This window comes from Agelaius tricolor, unplaced genomic scaffold, assembly GCF_023055355.1.
Source record: "Agelaius tricolor isolate 1412-34295 unplaced genomic scaffold, bAgeTri1.0.p SCAF_17, whole genome shotgun sequence".
Taxonomy (NCBI): Eukaryota; Metazoa; Chordata; class Aves; order Passeriformes; family Icteridae; genus Agelaius; species Agelaius tricolor.
Window position 1 is genome coordinate 10,148,624 of NW_027269277.1, and position 21,059 is coordinate 10,169,682.

The 21,059-nt window shown below is 37.2% G+C and overlaps 1 protein-coding gene across 5 annotated transcripts in view; it reads right to left on the minus strand.

Annotated features, from left to right (window-relative positions):
* Positions 1 to 21,059, minus strand: part of TENM1 (teneurin transmembrane protein 1) — a 775,104-nt gene that overhangs the window by 137,459 nt on the left and 616,586 nt on the right. For all 5 annotated transcript variants that reach the window (XM_071442431.1, XM_071442433.1, XM_071442434.1 and 2 more), the window contains 2 exons: positions 17,422 to 17,662; positions 5,497 to 5,735 (listed from right to left, as the gene is read on the minus strand). In XM_071442431.1, coding sequence (XP_071298532.1) covers positions 5,497 to 5,735; positions 17,422 to 17,662 — 480 coding nt within the window. The remainder of the gene's footprint in view (positions 1 to 5,496; positions 5,736 to 17,421; positions 17,663 to 21,059) is intronic.

Sequence of the window (21,059 nt, forward strand, 5' to 3'; positions counted from 1 at the left end):
TTTATGCTGCCTAAGGGATTTTCCCCACTCAGAGGCAGGTTTCTGTTGCTTCACATTACTGCTGTAAGTAAAACCAGTAGGGCCACGCTCAGAACAAAATTTGAGTCTTTATCTCTGAAGTAACTGACCAGATCACTTATTTTGTTCAACATTTAAACAAAACAAACTGACAGTTCCAGACTGACTACCTCAGTCCCCACAATTCTACCGCATACTCAGGTAAATATCCACAAAAATACAAGCAATTTTTTCAGAACTCGCTTTGTAAACTGCATTAACCTGCCATCTGCTAGGAAGCCAATGATCTAATTTAATTTATTCTTATCTACCTTCTGTGTAAGCACAGCTTGTCAACTCCGGTGCTACATGTTTGGCAGAATGTGAATAAGAGCCTTGGCTCCAGTGCAAAAGAGACACTCAGTAGTGAGGAGACATCAAAAAAGTCCTGTGCAATAAGTACTTACTACCTGCAAGATGAACTTCAAAGGACAAAAAAATCCTGCAAATGTGAAGCCCCTCCAAATTGCTGACCTCCACTAAAGGCTTCTGTTTAGCTTTCTCTTTTTTTTCTCTGCTTTTTTACAGAATCTCAGTAGATCATCCCCCTGAAGCCCAGACTTCGGAAGAGCTGTTAGAGAATGTATATCAGCAGCTGACTACTCCTTCTGCACCTGCTCTAAGTGCCAGAAAATTGTTTCTGTAACTGCTAGCAGGTTCTGTTTATAAAACTGGATTTCACTTTGGCATAAAGCCACAGATACATCAGTGTCTCAGTTCCAGTAAAGGTGAATTAATGAGAAAAATACCTGGACACAAGAGCCAGAATCTAAGTTTTGATCATGACCTTTAGAAGAGGTGATCTTCTGTAAGCTCATTTTACAAATAAAATACTATTTCATTCTGCTGTAAACAGATTTCATAATTTGAGACTTTAAATATTTGATAATTCAGATTATTTTTTAAAATCCATATAAAGTGTTAAATTGTTTTGATCATGCAGGGCATTTAATGAAATAAGGACTTCTTCCATCTGTTTGTTAAACCCATCTTAACTCTCAGCACTCTCCTCTTTCTCAAGAAGTCTTACCTTTATACCTAATATATTTCTATACCTGAAAATACAAATATACCCCCCTCTCCTGCAATCCTTCTAGAGGAGGAGGTGAAATGATGGTTTCATTTTTCATTACCGAGTCATATTTTATACTTAGGAACAAACAAAACCTAGTCTTGGGCAACAGTAAATGTTTCTCCTTTGAATACTTAGAGATTTGTGATAGTATCAAGCTCCTCAGTAATCCAGGAGAGCAGACACGACAATTCCCAGCTGAGACCCCTGATGAATCTGTCTCAGTGAGAGTTCCCCCAGTAAAGAGTTCAATGACATTTCAGGGTTATGCATCTGTATCTCAATGTTTGCATAGCCCTGAAATGCCTAGCACTGTTTGCTATACCATTATATTCTTCAGTGTACAGCAGTGTATTTTCCCCTTGATCCCTCTCTGCATAATTCCTTTTTTGTTACTGTTATACATTGTCTAAAGAGATGCAACCAATGTTATAAATTCATGCACTGAGATACATATGTCCTTAAAATTTGGTCTGGCCTTTCCCAATGTTGAAACCATCACTCCTCTCCCTTGTACATGGAGTGAGAAATGACAGGTCACAGTGTCAGGCAGCACAGAGGCTTTAATTTCCTTACCCTTCATGTGAATATAATTTAAGACCCAACACCCACCTCCAGTGCCTACTCATAAATAGTGATAATATCATGAAGGATAGGGACGACTTCATATTCATACTTGAGAATTCATTTGTATATAAAATAGTCATTTCATAGTCAGGGATGGTTAAATCCAAGAACATGAGATGCAATTTTCAGAGGCACTGAACATTTGCATCACCTGCTGAAATCAATAGGAGCAGTAGGAGCTCTGCACCTTTGATCAATACGACCAGTGATTTGCAAGTCCAGAATCAGCTGCTGATAAAATGGTAAAGTATCATGGAAGAAAAATCCTATTCACTAATGGGCTAAAAATAACTACTAAATGAGCAGCCACAGCACCCATTCTACTGGGCTTAAAGGAAATGATGTCCTGTTGCAAAAAACCACAAGAAATACTGTATTTCTTATTCTATCTCTTGCATTTGCCTAATTTACTCTAGAATTTTTTAGCAAGACTCTCAGGCAGACCAGGAACTGCTGGTGGAGCTGCTGCAGCCCCCCCATGCATTGGTGAGAGGCACCAGCATCACCTCCCTGAGGTGCATCCCAACTGCTCACCTGCCTCTCTTGTGGGCAAACTCAACAACCTTGCCCCAGATTTACGTGATTTACATTTCTCAACTCATAGAAATACAGAAAAATGAAAAACAAAAATATGTAGGACTTTTTCCATAGAAAGTAATTCAACAAATTTACAATTACACCTCCAACAGTCTGAAGACCAAACATTCACTTTATGAAATAAGGTTTTTTTGGAGTAACTTTAGAACCTATTCACAGAGATTACTCCTGTTGAAGTGAAAATATGTGTTTTTCTTGATAAACTAAAGATTTTCGATAAATCTGCTGTTACACAACCATCAATGGTGTTCTATAATTTCCTTACTGTCCATATAATAGTCAAATTTATTTCAGAAAGGCAAAATAATAAACACAGCAATTATAGGCCAAAAGAGGATTAATGGAGAAATAATATTTTTTTAACTGAGTAGTAGTTCAAAGGAGAGAAAATACAGAAGAATTACATGTTCTTATGTAAAAGCTTTGCTATTGAGTCTCACTGATAAGAGGGAAAGGATGAAAAATAAAAGAACAAAATCATTTTGCTAGTTTACCTTTTGATTGGAAAGAAATCACAGCTTAGAGCACTCTGGCACAGGTCTCAGCTCATTACAAATGTAAGAGCCACTTGTAAATTTTGATGTGGAATAAGCTTCATGTCTCTAAGACTTTGGAGATGCTCTGACTTGAGGCTGAGATTGGGCATAGTTTTAAAAGTAATGTATAGCTTAAGCATTAAATGGCAATGAAAAATACTTGAAAAAGAACATTTAAGTTCTTAGATAAGGAGAAGAAAAAGCTTGATGTTAAATTTTCATCAACACTCATTTGGCCCGAAATTGTAGTTCATGGTAAGTTAATGCAGGCTATGCCAAAAAATACAATGATGAAAACAATTTTGCCTTTTAGAAGTCTCCATTATTTTTCCAGTAACAATTGCTGAGCTATCACAAGTTTGGTCCTGAAATTAAAATGAGTTTTGTTTTACAATGTAGGCCCATATCTTTTGTGATTGCTCAGACACAACTTCCTCTGATTTGAAGAAAAACCTGGTGGAGTGAGTGATCTGAATCATGGTGAGCAAAGAGAAAACACTTGGGGGAGTGAATTTTAACTTCAGTGTTACATACAGTCTGAATGCCTGTATTCATTTAAAACATGCACATTTAAATTTTTGATGTGAAAAGATATGTAAATATACAAGCCTACAGAGCCAGTGAACTCTGGAAACAGTTTATATGCTATGATTCAAACCCAGCAAAAGGGAAAGAATTTAGGTATCTGAGTCACAAAAAGAGACCATAAACTTATTTAAATAGTTAACCAACCAGAAATGGGCAGAGGGAATATTCACGTGGAATAATCTAACTAAGACTACCTGCAACTCAAAAATTCCTGGGAAAAACAAGAGCAAATAATGGCATCCTGAAAATTTTTCTGAATTAGAACTCCTGGTTGAAAAATTTGTATTTTTTCCATAGAAAACATAAACAGAAATTGTAATAATTTATAAAATGCAAATACATTTCCATTTTACCTGCTTCTGCTTAACTAAAGAAAACATGCTACATCCTTGTGTTACCAAGATATGACAAACAGACACATCTACAGGAGCGTCACACAGAGATCTTTAATTCCTGGTGACAAGGAGTGCTTCCAGCCTTCTGAGGGTGATGACATACAGCAGTATATCCCCAGAAAGTTACAGAAATTTCAGTGGCAGACTTGAAATCTAAACAGGGATGAAAGAGGCACTGCTTCAATCCAGATAAAATCTAAATGGTGTGGGTGGGATAAAATGTGCAGCAAACAGATGAGGCTGCAAAAATGATACAGCCTGTCCTAACCGAGGGCATATGCTCACCAGCTGTTATGTAAATCTGCAATTAATGGAGCTTACAAGATCCTCAGGTGCTTTCAAATCATCATGCACCAGAAATGCTCAAATCTGCTTTCCCATATGCATTAGGTGAGGATGTTAGGAAAAAATCCCTCCTGATGAGCACCTTGCTGACAATCACCAGAACTTTGTCACTATGGGACCGAAGAAAACCTCAGTGGGAAATAAGAAATTATTGAAATTTTAGTAATTTTCACTATAGATTCAGAGTTATTCAGAGAGTATAGAAAATCAGTGGCCATTTATCAGTTTGGAGGTATCTGTACTTGTACTTCTGTCGAGTTTTACCAAGTATGAACTGCACTCTTTCAGGCAAACCTGGAATTATTCCTATTCAAGCTACAGGGTATCAGGAATACTCTGGCTCCTGCCACCTGTGAACTGCCATCTAAAACAACAGCCTAAGAGTGTGTGAGATAGCAAAAAGAAATTAGTTTTCCCTTTGTTTACAGAAGCCACAGTCACATTCTTAAATTCTACACACAGAATGTTAATATTTTCAATTCAGATTAAAAACCCAAATGCAATAATTCAATTTCAGGCTAAATGTTATGTAGGAAACTAGAAAGAATTGCTCTCTTCTGTATACTTGTAACCACATTGACTTCAAGCAACCTCCAATACACCTGTCCTCCAAAAAGAAAAAAAACCAAACCAAATAAACCTCAAACCTGAGGAAGCCCTTTCTTGCTACTCTGATAAACCTGTCCAATGTATTTTGCTAACAAAATGGCAAAGTTGGTACTATGTAACCCACTTTTTAAACATAAATTCAATAAAGAGATACCAAAATCTATCTTAGACAACAAGGTATAAAATTATTTTAGAGCTAGTTGTCATTCTAGCAAATGATATAACAATTAGGAGGAAAATCATGTAAGATTTAAATGGTGATGAGACTGAAGAAATTAACTAAGGGTAGCAAGGCAAAACACAATTAAACATTACCAGTCTTTCCAAATAATTCTTTAAGAGAACCAATGTTGTAAGGCATAATATGGAAATCAAACGTTTAAGAAAATATCGCAGCAATTAAAATCAGCAGGAGTCCTCTGCCAGTACAAACATGCAAACTTGAATAATATTTCCTTCTCTGTTAGGCAGCATCAAGGTTAACAGAGTAGAAAGTTAATGAGAATTCTATGTTCAACCTTTAGCCAATCCAGTGTTTTGTCTGCCAGGATTTAAAAAGCACCAATGGCAAATACTACCAGTAAGACATGATTTGTATTAGTGCAGAGCAAGCAAGACAGAGCAGAGGAGGTGAAAGAATAATTCAGCAGAGGAAAGGGTCAGCGCTTACCGATGACATAGGTGAGCAACAGTGCCAGGGTCACTGTGATAGCAGTGGCACTCAGAGCTGTGCACTTCCAGTTGCAACACCTGTAAGGTTTGTTAAAAGTGAAGGCAGGTCTGGAAAAGGTACTTCTAGGAAGAGGCCTAGGAGGTGGAGAGTAAACAGTATTGGATGTTAAGGGATAGTTCTGACTGGCTGCGCTGAAGATAGCTGAAGACCCAGATCCATGTTTAAACAGGAAATGCCTACAAAGAGAAGACAAAGAATGATGTTGTAAAACCACTTGGTGATGTAAAAAGCAAAAGGAACTATATAAGCACTGTATAGCACATACTTCATACAGCCACAGAAAATATCAAAGACAGGAAAATATGTATTTGAATACCCTCTGCAAGTTTTTTAACCATACCACAAGATGTCCAGCAATGTTTTAGTGAAACAACACACCATAAATAAATTCTAAGCAATTTCCCCATGTTTCAGAGTAATGCTGAGGGAAGGTTGTTTCTCAGTAGAGTACTGGGATCCTCCAAGATGAGCAGCCCATGTACCTTCACACAGGTGTGACAGAGACATGGGAACTGCTGCCAGCACTATCCCCTCCATCCACACCTAACTGGTTGATTCACCTGGAATACTCCCAAAATGCTAAAGCCAGTGCCACTGTGAACACCTATTTTTTACCATGGAATATAGGAAATTTAAAAAAAAGTAACTAGCCACCTGATTTACAAGGATAATCCATTCTGAAACTGTAGTTACTATATAGGTGAGCACAATTGCTTTACTGCTCTTAATTGAGCAATTCTGAGAGTAGTTTTTATTCAAATGCTTTTGCCTACTGCGGTGATTCTCAAACATACTAAGAAAGAATTCATTTGGAGACCTATTTCAGCATACTTTACAGGACTGATTGCCTTCAAGAAAAAACAGTGAAGACTTACATTAGCACAAAAAATGAGGTACAAAAAAATGTGCCTTGCAGAACAGGCTCTGCTGCAGAAGTACAGAGTAGTTTTTATAGGAGGAAGGATGGTTTTTTAGGACTGGTAAGGGCTCTCCAAGAGAATTTAAGAAAGGTTATTTAATGTCAAACAATAACTTACTGTGATATGTGCTCAGAAATTGTGGCAGAAAGGGCTACTTCAGGGCTGACCATACCAACCACATATTCTTTTAGAAACACCAGCTTTCTTTGGTCCTTCTTGCCTTTGTTTTATCTAAGGGAGCAAGGTTCTTCAGTGCCCTCTTTTCTGACAGGTGCACCTCTAAAACTCATGCCACAGCATGCACCCTAAGGAGTTTAGAGCAGCCTGGTGTTCCTCTGTCTCAAGCTGAGAAAGCAAGTGACATGGTCCAGAATCTGCCCAATGACAAACGTCTTTATGCCTTCAGCAAGGCACAAGAAGAGTTTTTGAATGTATAAATGGATCAACCAATCCATGCTGGGAGAATTTCTTTGACGAACACACAGCGGGATGTATGCAGGATCAAACACTCAAGAGTATGAAACATTGTTATACTGTGACATTTGACTTTAAGAATATTGTAAATACATGTTCCTGAAATGGTAATTGCTAAAATGGTGTAATGAGTATGGCATTATGTATTTCTATTATAAAATTTTAAAAGAAAGGTTACGGTTTTCAAATGCCAGATTATAGAAAATAAAAAGGTATTACAGAGCAGTTTTATCTTTTAAAGAGTCCTTTAGTTACATAAAAAAGAAAGCAAATGAGAATAAAGGTTAGCTTGCCTTGCAGTTTACAGGGCTTCTGTATCAGGAGTTTTATGACTAAACCACAAGAATGAAATTTGAATATTAGTTACTTCTGCTTCATGAATATTTATCCAAATGAGCTGCATTCAGACAAAACTGGACATCTGACCCTGACTGAGTACAGCACCCTGGCAGTGCATCAGACAACACATTCTAGCTTTCCTTCCCACTGACTTCTACAGCTGTAAATGCACACATTAGAAAGATGGCATTGCTCTCCACATTGTAATGTTACCTCTATTTTAGTCCAAAAATTATAAACTCATATACAGTAAAATAATAAATTCAAATGAAGTAATATAACTGTTTACAGGACTATATAAACCTGCTTCCTTCCTATCAGGCCACGAGAGCACAGTTGGTTATTTTGGATTCAATGCTTTGCTGTCACACATGAAAGCCTCTGCAAGTATGAGAAGTTTTTTCTCAGTCAGCAGTTAACGAGATACACAGTCACTGAGACTTCTGGAAGGAAAAAATGTCATGGCAAAATTCCTACTGATATTCAGGGAAATAGAAGCAGAATCACCACATAAAATAAGACATGTTATTAGATACAAGCACATACATATGACAAGTATGTATGCATATATACATACATACACATAGATATACACAAATACTACAAATATAAAAAGTCAATTGTTCTTTGCATGCTTTACTTGTTCAAGACATAATGATAAAAGCCTACTTTTTGATAATTTCTCATTTAAATTTTTTTGGAAATTACAGCAAAAAGGTCTGATATTGGCAGTATTGATTGTCCTTTATGGTGCATAGCTCAAAGGTATCAGAGGTAAAGGGAAGGAAATGCTGAACAGAAAATTGTTATTATTACAGTTCTAACAACCTGCAATCAATAGCCAGGAATAATTTCATACTCTTACACAGGAATTTATAACAAGGGCTTGATGATATAGTGCTAATGTGCAGAGGCACTTCTCTATTAGCAGCAGAGTGCACAGAACCTGGATCCAGGTCACTCTCTTCTGGACAGATGAGTCCATTCACACAGAGGAGAATTTACATTGCTCTTCTTTGTAATAAAACTGAGATTCTGAAGCAATGGCACACTGAAACTGAGCTACTAGTGAAATGCTGAGAAAACGTTTAAAAAACCCAATTGTTTACAACTTCAATTTTTGGGAGTGTATATTGAGTACCCAAAGACATTTCTATAGAATTTGAAAAACACTGGTGGCACAAAGACAAATTTCCAAAGCCAGACTGTGACTATGTTCTCATAAACTCAGATGACTCCTCATCTGTCTGAGCACACCACAGTTCCCAAAGGAGTCAGGACATGCTAAACTGTTGCTATCAATTCTATAAAATCAGGCTCTCTTTCTAAAGAGCAAAATAATAAAACCTGCAGTTCAAAAGTTTAGATTTGACTGCAGCCTGATGTGTGCTTTAATATTTGATCTAAGAGAAAAGCTAAGGCCTGTGGTGGATTTTTTTTTTTGTAAACTGAGAACACAAGAAAAATTAGAGCATTTATAAGGGTGATTGATAACACCACTTCTTCCAAGTGGAGAAAAACTAAATGTTCACAAAAACATCAAAAACATCCATAAAGAAGATAATAATATTCTCTTAAAAAAAGAAATATAGGACATAATCTGTAAGGCTTTTGTTGGTGAAATGAAAGTAACTTAATATTATTACACTGATAACTCCAATACATAAATAAATACTAAAGGCTCAGAAATAACTTCACATATAGAAGAGGCAGTGCTAGGAGAAGGCTGGAGAAGAGTTCATTTCTTTACACACCTCTCCATCAGGATATTTCTTTATGTACTTTTGGCTCCTTATCTGGAACAGCAATTTAAGTCTTATAAAAGCTTGAAGCAACATTCCAACTGAATTCATGTGGCAATAACATAATACTATTGCCAGAAAGCAGATTAACCTCACACAGAATTCTGTAATTAAATTCTGAGAAAATATTTTTATATCCTGATACTGTAGAAATGTCCCTCAACTTTGTCAAGGGCTTGGTATCACTTCTGTAACTTTTTATGCATCAACTCTGTACCAAGCATCTGTAGGCTCACACCTTCATTTGTTCCTATAACATGCTTTCCTTCCATTTCCATTAAAAATCATCAGTTTGTAAGAAGAAAAAATGAAGAACAACAGCAGACTTGAAAGGGAGCCAACAGCTAAGTTAGAAACACAAATCTTGCTGTACCTTGGCCGAAAAATTAGTCTGCATTTCTCCTGGATAAACCAAGTAGGAATACATTTGCACTTGTATATGTTTCACATTCAAGAAGTAGTTACCCACAGCATTACAAATTGCTGCAAATCTATGTGATAGAAAAACTAGGAAGACTTCAGTTCAATCATTAAAGTTGATCAATTTATTTTCAACTACATTTTACAACTGCATACCATGTATGTAATTGTATATCTATACTGATATTTAATTGAGTAATTCCTTTAGATGTCAACAGAAGTGCAAAGGAAATTTTTAAGAGGCATAGCAAATGAAACAGAAAAAGGATTGTTTTTTTGGCATAGCCAGAAAATATATAGAGATGGTAGCCAAAAGGGACTTGGAACCCATACAGTTTCCCATTTACTCTGGCAAACACTGACAAGAAGACATTGGTACCAGCCCATTTTAAGTCACTTAATATTTCCTGTGACAGTAGTAAGAAGCAGAAATTCACTCTCTTCTGGTTTTCTATCCATTCTATTCTGTACTCAAAGTGGGAAGGGAAAGAAGAGGACACTTCTAAACTTACATAAAAATCAGAATATATTTTTTTTATAAATCTCCCATATGGCTCTCAACAAACTATACAGTATAAAACCACGGCAACTATTTTATATATATATATATATATATATATATATATAAACCAAGACTCCCACTTGATCACAAAGATATACACACTATACCCTCATCTTGAAAAACAACCCAGGAAAACTGTATCTAAATATAAGACATGACTTATAGTTAGACCTGATCTGTAATTTTATAGGCTTTGTTTCACCTTTTTGTATACAAGAACTATGGGAACAAAATAGTCATGGGTGAAGACAGAAATTGCCATGAAAACTACTTATCTAATTTATTTTAAAATTGTATTTTTCCATGATTTCCATCCAGAGATTTGTCTTTGGGAACAGAACCACTTTGTTAAAATTTCCTCTTTGAGCTGGACTTGCATTTTGAATCATTCATACAGAATTGCTTCCCTTTATTCACTCATGTTTTCTTTACAAGGCATCTGAAAACTGAGCAGTGTGACCCTGGATGTGAAAGGATGTAAAAGGAACCTGTGTCCCTCTCTTTTTGCCCCAGTACTGAACAAGTGATGTGATTCTGGCTCACTTGTCTGCTCTTGCTGTAGGCAAGCTAGGCCTGCTAACCAGGTGACTAAACTTCAAAGTCTGGCAGAAATCTGGGATAATAATTATATAAATATAGGATGGTGCCAAAATCAATCAACAACAGCTTCTACATTGGAACTGTTGTCCAAAATACAACTGCTTTCTGCTTTCATTTGCTATTTAATGAAGAAAATAAAATGAAAATTACCACACTGAGGACATAAATTACTCTTGCATATACCAGTATGGGCTTTGTTACTGTGATACATGGTGACATCTCCACATTAATTCAGTAATCCTCAAAAGTGCTTTCTGTGGTTTAAAATTTGCTGTAGTACTCCAACTCAAACAACAGTTGAGTAAAACAACCAATCGACACAGAAATTTGTGATATAAGGAAGGAATAATCTCATGGCTAACTCTATCTTTTTTCCCCTCAAGAAATTTTAAGATTATTTTGTGGAAAATATGAAAAACAGTAACTACAAGAATATTTATGAAAGTCATATAAAGTACATAATATTTGCAGAGCACTTTGAAACCATGAATCAAGAAGGATAAAAATCCCAATATTGTAATTTTATTGCCTATATTCTATGGTTGGAAGCATGACTTAAAGAAAGGAATGAGTGAATGAAGTAGCTGTCCCTCAGTTCTATTTGCCATCAATTTCCTTCTATGAATATTCATGCATATTCTGACTTTTGTTCCCAGCATTTCAGTCTGCTACCAAGTACCTACACTCACCTGCATATGATCTAATCCAAGCTGTACAGCTACTGTGAAAAATAAGACAAAGTTTACCTGACAAGAGATGTATCACATTAACTACATAAATATATTTAGTCTTTGAAACCAGCTTAACTACATAAATACCATGTAGTCTTTGAAACCAGCTTACCTAGAAATAGCTAGACAGAAAATACTAACATCACACATACATATCTGATTTTTTTGGAAATGAAAAGGTAGAATTGTTTGCATGCCTCTGACCACTTCTCACAACCTAGACTCTTTGTATTAACCTGTATTTATTGTTCTCTTTCAAAGTTTAGCTTCAGTCTTTTTCTGGTTTTGTAAAATGAGACACTATTTCATAGAAAGCTAAAAGGCTGTTTGCTCATTGGTGGCCATAAAATGACAGCATAGCTTTACACTTAGTTATAACTTTATATACCATCACATTATTCAAAATAATGAGCAAGGAGTATCTGCAATTGATTATTCAAGTTACTATATTTAGTCTCCATTAAAAACCCTTACACAAATATATCCCACTATTCCAGGGAAGTCCACACCAGAGTTTCTCACAAACAAAAAATACAACAGAGTGCATGAACAATTTAAATTGCCCTACTGTCCTTAGTGACTGGATCTCAAACTGCTCAAGGCAGGACCCTCAAGTGCCATTGCTGCTGACATGAAAGTTGCACTTCATTGTAGCTGACAAATGTTTATATTTTTATTTCCATAAAAGACAGCTTCCTTCTCCCATTATTAAATTTAAGGTCATATTTACAACTTTTATTTTCAGTTCATGGTCATCTTGACAATCTTCAATTTATCTTTTGGAATTCAGAAGACAAATATTTTCAGATCTTTTGTGCTGTGCACTGAAAACACATGGGACTCAGAATTAATTTAAAACCCTTGCTGTGTGTCTGTTTTTAACATGGTCAGCCTCTGTATGTGTTGATTTATTGTTTAATTAGGTAGAAAATGAGAAAATACAAGAGAAATATCATAATAGAAAATACTGACCACCATAATTTGAAGAAAAGATCATAAAGGAAGCCCTCTCCTCCATTTACTATTGGAAAGCCCCAAATCTGGTCATTTAACAGGGGAGAAGGCTCCATTGGCAAGCAAGTTCCCAGTGAATTGCATTGCTCAGGTAGCAAGTGTCTCCCTGTTTGGTGGCTTATGATCATTAACACCTGTCTGCCTCAGGAGCTCTAAAAGCTGCTCTGTTTGCTATGGAAACCTTAAACTGGGAAAAAATCTCAAGGCACAAAAAAGAGTTTTCTGAGTCTCTGCACTGGAGGCAAGATTCATGAGATGCACAAGATGTTCAAATGCCAAGACCAAGAAAAAAGATCAAACCTTCCAAGAGCCCACACTGAACTGAGTGTGAATTTCTAGATGCAGTTTTATTTAATAATTTTTCCTTTTAAAATTACTCAGCTTACACAGAAAGGGACTATATACAGGTGTCTGTGATTTGAAAGGCCATCAATGTACTTCCTGAACAGAAAAAAGTAATTATGAGGTTGATTTAAAAAGATAAACAGTAGCACAGAATTACATCAAACAGAAGTATAACCAAGTTATTTCCAGGAAAAAAAAATAGAGCTAATCATACCTATACACCTCAAATAACTATGTAACACAGAAAGGAATGATTCCATCTATATGATGATTCAAATACACTTCTTGAACTCCAAAACTCTCAATGTTTTCAAGTGTTTAGAGACATAATCTAACTTTTGGGCTCTGAAATATTGCTGAATTTTTACTAAAAATAATAACTGCCTTGAACCCCAAATACTCTTCTTATTATTCTCGTACTTCAAAGTTTTATATAAATGAATGATAATTGCATCTCAGGTTTATGGTCTGGTACCTCACTGTCCCCTTAGAGCAGCTATTACCATGGTGATAAGATTGCTTAAATTAAGCTGTCTTTTTCCACAGGACTTGGCTCATTGCCAGTGCAGTGAAGGGAGATTTCAGTCCATTCAGCACAGCATTAACCTTACTGCCAACACTGCTAAATGGGCTAGAGAAACTAGGAAGAAATCTGATTTAAAAAAGGAAGGAACAAGCAAATATCTTAAATACTGACGCACAAAACAGGACTAAAAACTCCACTTTGAAACAAAATCAAAATGAGCTAAATTTTGAGATTTAGGCATAAAACTTAAAAATTCTAATGCTTTGGTAATCTATGTCAAAACTTAAATCAAAATAAGTGTGACCAATGGTTTATCCATGACGGATCAGTAACAGACTATAAGGAGGATAAGAAAAATGTCAGGTAAAAATCCCTACTTAACATCTAGATTTTACTTTGGGGATTTCACTGAGGTGGGAAAATAAATAGAAAACAGCAGGAAAAAATAAAGAAAGTAAGAAAGCAATATATGGAAACAAATACTGAGTTAACTAGAAGGACATGGAGAAAATGAAAAACATTCCTTGGAGTTATCAGGGTTTAATACTTACTCCATAAAAAGCAGTAAGCTATGTTCAGATCGGGCTGTCAGAGATAATGACAATGTATTACACTGTAAATCACAAGATTTGAAGCATTAGAGCAAAGTATCATGAAGCCTGATAAAACAATTATTTTAGTGGAAAGGAAGGGAATAGGCAATAGGTTGCAAGTACTTTATTCTGGGGGAGAGAGAAAAAATCAATTTTTGTGAGAGCCCAGTAACATTATCCTAAAAAAAGAGAGTCAATGTTTCCTGTGTTTTTATGTGGTGTGAGAGATCCTTGCAGTCATTTTCTGGCAACACATAAAAATTATTTCTTTGTGTGACAGTGAAATTACTGCATGTTCATAAGTAATTTTAATAATGGCTATGTTTATTTTTCCCAAACCGTCTGTGCATGCATAGATGGAGATTGCATTTGCATCTCTGGGCACATTACAGCGTTGAAGGTTGCAGCACAGTCACCAGTTTGAGCTGCTACACCTCCTACAGGTACAACTCTTCTCCAATTCCCTCAGCAGCAGGTGTTCCATAACATGTCCTCTGGAGTTCTAAAGCTGTTAATTCTTATTTTTATTTGGGTTGCTTATAATCAGAATAACTGCCAGAGTTAGGGAACTGGCCTTGGCAAAAACACACAGACAGACTTTAATTTTAGCTTTTAGTGTGAACTTGAACAAGTAATTTCATCTTTCCAAGTCACTGTCATCATTAAACAGTTGCATTAGTAAGTTAGGTCTTGACAAAACTGCTTTGCAGATTAGTGCGTGTAACACCTCTAGATGAAGCACAAAACAAAATTTCTGATTTGCCCTTTTCTATAAAAATGTAACTACATTTTACTGTACAACATATATGTATATGGACACATACTGTACCACAGTATATGTCTTTACTGCAGCCCTTTGCCATCTAACCTAGGGTTTCAAACACTAATTATATAAGAGAACAGGTTTAATCTGAGTATTGAAAATATTTTCAGAACTAGAGAATTTTCTTTTACATAAATATGACACATTATGAGCAGACTCAAAGTTGCTTCATTTCTGTCTGTCCAGAGTGAATAGGTTTTACAGTCACATGATTAGATTTAGGAAATCTTTTCCTGTCTGAAAATTCTCTAATATTCCATGGCAGTAGAGATAACATCAAACACATGTTCTGTTTATGGATTACCAAGGGATACAGTCGGAAGAAAAGCTGAACATGTGTATTCTGATTTTTGCCTACTTGTTACAGTAGGGAATACATTACTGTCTAAGTTTTCTTTTTGATTGCAATGTTCTAAATTTAACAACAACAAAAAAACCTCCTTAGCTATATTAGGTATGTAGATATTAGCTAGATTTGGTATTATTAAAGATCTGGCACAAAACATATCATTGAAATGTTTCACTTTACTTTTAGGATTATTTTTAATGGGCAGCTAAACACTAATGGAGAAGGAAAACAAGGGAATCCAGATCTTAGGCCAAAGCACCAGTTCAATTCTAGCAGAATCATTCCTTGGTAAAGGAGGGATAAACAAGCTGCAAGCCCTTCATTTTCCCTAAGGCTGTGCTGTGCACTGTAGACTTCTGGGAAGTGGTGATCACAAATGTTTCTCATTACAGTGTTCCCCTGCTATAGCACTTGTCTGCACACAAACTGCAGATATATTCTGGCAAACACACTCACAGGTTTTCCTTATGGATTACCCAGCCTTTCAGCCAGCTTCTTCAGAGGCTTCTGGAGTGACCAGTGGGGGCATGAAATCAGCTGCAACAACCACTGAAGGGTCAGAACACGGAAAATTCCCAGGCTCTGTGAATGACTAACATGTAGCCCAAAGGATGTTTTCCAGTCTGAATTCTTACTTCACTGCACAGCCCTTTATATAATTATAGATATAGCTACATATCTCTGTATTTGTCCTTGAAGAGAAGCTTCAAATTGCAAAAAATAGTAAGAAACCAGAAAATTTAAACCAAACTCGAAAGAAAAATAAATTGCAAAGTATTGTCCCCAATGAAGTCTGATGGAAATGCCATGAACAGGGATGCAGAGCCTTAAAAAGATCTACTTGACTTTTAATTCAAGAGAACCAAAAGTTAATGGGACAGAACACCCAGAGATCACCTTGCTTGCAGAATTAAGTATAGACAGATAGATAGATAAGCTTGTTACACCAGAAACAGAGAAATTTATCTTTATAAAGACTGTAAGCCAAAGCTTCTAGCTCCAGACGGATCAGCTGAACTAAAGTGTTGTTTATGTTCACTTTTGCAGAAAAGTTTCCATCCTCCTTGATTCTTTTTGAGATTTGTCCTTAAGACAAATAAGGAAAGTTTTCTTTCAGAATGAATTGGCGTGTTCTTCAATCCCAATTTAACAGCAGAACTAAAACTTGACACTTCTGATGAGCAGCAGTCAAGTGTTTAAAGACATATATTAAGATTAATTTTGGTAATAAAATAAAACCAACCTTGTTATAAAAGAACAAAATTTAGATTTCAGTGATTAATTGTGCTAACTGGGTCTCAGGCATATGTAAAAATCAGACGTATGTTAAAAATCCCCCAAACATTTCCTGCATAATACTTTATATTTTCTGGATCCAATTAGGTGCATGTCAGAAATTTATCTGTTTCATCAGACACAACTTTCACAAACTCTTGCCCTTTACGTGCTTTAGAATGGCAAAACCCAAAGGAAACCATAGTTAAAACCTCCTGGTGCTCTGTTGACAATGAAGAGGAAGAAGACTGAAAATTAAGATCTTGTTTTAAAAATCAAGTCAGCAAACACAGCTGTAGTTGAAAGCCATCAAATTAGCTAATACTTACCAGGCACAGGTGAAAAAAAAAGCTTATTATGGCCAAAAAGACAAAGGAGATTGTGCAGAGTTTGGGTACTGAAAAGTAAGTTGCCTGAATACAGAATGTGTTTGCTCTCAATTGTTTTTCAGAGCAGATTATTTGTGTAAATTGTGAATGATCCTGAATTTGAACCCTCCCTTTCCAGCCATACCCAATGTCCATCTTGGTATCGTTTCTCCATTGCCAAATGATTATAAAATTATATTTGGCTATCTATGCAATAAAGTATTAAATACATATTGAGGAAAAGATAATTTTAGTATTGTTTCTGGTCTTTTCTTATCCACAGAAAAACTACAGCCTGACTAGATGATCTCCAAAGGTCCCTTCAAACCTCAACCATTCCTGACTCTGCATGACTCCAGAAGTTCCAAAGTACACTGATTAAACCAAACTCCTATTTGCTGGTTACAAAATGGTCCTGGGAGAATATGGGAGGGCAAGACAAACCCACAAGCACAAATCCTGAAAGCACACAACCATAAAATGCCAGTGTAACCTACACACGTTAAAGGAAGTGCTATCTTCCAAAACTTTGCATAAATGTGCTTTTTTGTGTATTTTTGACCTAGATCAATCAAGCAAAAACCACCACACGTGGCTACTTGAGATGGGCTCAGAGTAAAACACATTGGCATGTCCTGAAGGACAGCACCAGCTTGCGTCCATGTCAGGCCTCCTCCCCATCTCGTGTCTTTTCCCCTCTGTGCAGAGCCGCGGTCCATACCTGGTTTCCAGCGGGATGTTGCTGTTCAAGACCCAGCTGTTATGAAGGTGCACTGAGTCCTGCGTGCTGGTGGGGGGCGTGGGGGCAGCGGGGCTGGGCTGGCTGCGGGTGGTCATGGATCTCCTCTGCAGCGAGTCGGCCGAGGGAGGCGGCTTCCTGGCGCACGTGCACGCGTGAGGCGGCGGAGGCGGCGGCGGCAGCGGCCTGAAGGTGAACTGGTTGTGAGGGCTACCAGGCATGTCTGAAACAGCAAGGAAAAGACAACCAAACACACACGGAGGGTTATTATTTTAGAAAGATCAAGACTGTCTTTAGATGTTGTTTTGCCTTTCGCAGCTGCAGTGTGCCTGAAGCTCAGGGCTTTCTGCTTTAAACATTCTGACCCTAGGCGTAACCCTAACCAGGTAAATCAGCCTAGGGTTAGGGATGGTCCCAAGGAAAAAGCTGTGGAGGCAGCCGTGTTGTGGCAGTTTTGCACTTCCCTTGGGATGCCTTTTGCAGCTGCAGTGTGCCTGGAGCTCGGGGCTTTCTGCTTTAAAAACCCTAACCCTAGGTGTAACCCTAACCCTAAGCCTAGCAGGTAAATCAGCCTAGGGTTAGGAATGGTTCATCTGAATTAAAAAAAGGAATGGGGAGACTGAAGTCTTAAACTGAAGGAGGGCAGATTTCCATGAGGTATTAGGAAATAAATCTTTGCTGTAAGGGTGGTTAGGCACTGGAACAGGTTCCCCAGAGAAGTTTTGGGTGACACACACCTGTAGGAGTTCCAGGCCAGGTTGGACAGGGCTTGGAGCAACCTGGTCTAGTGGAATGCATCCCTGCCCACAACACGGGGTTGAAACTAGTCCCTTCCAACCCAAACCATTCTGTGATCCTGTGGTACATTATTATTGGGAATAAATCATTGTACTTTATCACTTTCTTTACCCTGTTTCCCGTAAACGTTGCTGCAATATTTGAAATATTTTAAAATAAAACAGTCTATTGAAACAAAAACAATCAGATACAGACACACCCTACAGCAGTGTAATTCAACTACAGCCAAACAATCAGAACCCAAAAAACAACCAAAAAAGAAAAAAAAAGGTGGTATAACATCCACCTAATTTGTCAGGATTTTTTGGGGATGAAGGTAAAGAACATATAAATTAACAGTGAATAGCATCACAGATACCAACTGATTTTACAAGGTATAATTCTCATTTAAAAAAATCTCTGAAAGAAATAGACAGCATAAAAATTAGTCTTGCTCTTCAATTTGAGAGAGAAAATGACTGAATAAGTCCTACCCTCCCTAACAAACATCTTCCCTAAAATAATGTTAACACATTTCTGGAGTCTGTTACTGCATTTGTTAAACAGAGCTGAGAAAAGGTCTCTGAAGCACGAATCATCCAGACACTCAGAGAAAAGGTTTTATGGCAGATGAGCTGGCAGGGAGCTCACAGCCACTGGACCAGTCTGAGAAGGAGCCTGAGCCTGTGGTGGGTGCCCAAGGCCCTGCTCCCTGGGCTGCCACTGCCCTATGGGGCCCTCAGGCTGGCCCCAGGACCTCCAAGGGATGTTGTACCTGCACAGGCTCCTGTCCCATGCTAACAAATGCTGCCACATGGCTCAGGGTGGCTCAGCCTCAGCCACTGAGCTTCAACCCTCCTGCAAAGGACAATGAAGACACAAACATGGTGCAATGGTACTTTCAAGGAACAACAAAATCTTGCTTTCTCTACTTCTTCAAAGTCTCCAAAGAATCTCACTACAGCCAGATACACAGCTATGGACAATAGTGCTGTGGTATTTATAAAGAAGATAGGGGTAAAAATTGCTACCTGATTGAGTAATCAGTGAACTTTTTCACCTGAAACTCCTCCAGCTACTTCACCTCAGTGTCTAACGAGGCTTTATCCTATTTCTGTACTCACCCTCACTCTCCCTTTCACCTTAGCAGATGTCCAGTTAAATTTGCAGAAATCCAGCTGGAGCAAAGCTCTGATGAACCTGCAAAAACTCCCTGCAAGGAGCTGTTGCCATCCATTTAAAACACGTCTTTTCTTTATATTATGACATGATGTGTCTTCAAGGCAAAAGATGAAAGTGTATTCCCTCCTTTCCTGGAATGGCTTGTGGAAAAAAAAAGCACCTTTTTCTGTGTGACAGTCCCAATTTACCCCAGCTAGAGAAACAAGGCTGTTTAGTGCTCCACATAAGCTTTTCAATGCTGTGGTAAGCAAAGCTGTCACAGATTTGGCCCAGGCTTAATCCTTTTAATTTCATTGATCTTTTATCAAGGCAGCATTCTTACAGTTGCACTAAGGTTTATGCTGTAATATTTGTTTGCATACACCAGAAAAGCAGTTCTAAGCATAATTAGAAAACTGGAGACCTCAGTAAATTAAATCACCAGAGTCAACAGTCCAGGGCTCCAAAATAATCTGCTAAGGCACTTTCATATAATAATTAATCTAGGTAAATCCTGTATCCCGCTATTTTAGAATTGAAAGCTACCCAGATTTTGCACATATTTGATGTCCAGCATCCTTATGTATTTGATCAATTACACTTCCTTACTTAAGGTATCAACTTTAAACCCTCTCTACAGAAAATTTGCAGGATTATTAAACAACCTATAATTTGCATGACAAGCCATTTCAATGGTTGAGCCACTGTCCTGTTAGAAGAATGCTGATTTCTGCCAGGACACACAGTTAGACTCTACAAGGTACATCAAGAGCTGAGCAGTAAATGCCAAGCAGCCAAGGTGACACTGCTTCTCTAGGTATTTGGGAAAAAAACCCTGTATAATCTATATGGCAGCACAACTTTTAGTTCCCTTCTTCCCCTTTCATCTATCCTGTCCCTATCCCATCAATGGCACACAATTGTCTGACAGAGTTTAGTTTGTTCCATGCAATAGATTGGTTCTGCTTTTGAACCATAAAGTCTCTATGGCTCAGAGGGTACCTTAAATCTCCCAGTGCAATTTATCACAATACATCAACACATCAGATTTCCTGGGGGAATTCCTTTTTAATTATCACACTTGTCACCCTTTCATCTAGCTACTGGCATCACAGAAAACCTCACACTGGAGCCTGATTATTTTGGTGATTTAAAAAGTCTTCATCAGACCCTCATTTCAGTGAAGCACTGCAAACTCATTAGGCTGAGAATCAGCCCTAGTTTCCAATTAGTTTTTACAGACTTTCTTATTTGGCAGAGTTGGTTTTATTTTGCTTGAAACTAAGTCTATAGCTCATTATTTTTATAACACAAAAAATATTGCTTGGGATATAAAGCAGCATTAAATCTCAATATGCACACTTAGGATGCTTCAGGACTCTAAATAAACAGCAGACTATGTAAAATAACTTACTGCAAAATCATTTAAATACCTAAAAGGGAATATTATGCAAGATAATATGTCTAAAGCAAACAAACTTCCAAAATATATGAGACTGATATAGGAATTGGCTTACCTAATGCTATCTCTAACAACTGCTGCTTTTATTGTAATGGCTGCTAATAATGTTCATATTTTTAATTCTTGTACATCAAAACATTTATGTATGATATGCAAAGACAGACTTACTTGTTTTCATTTTCTCCATTGATGAGATAGAAATTTCCATTTATCTAAAAAT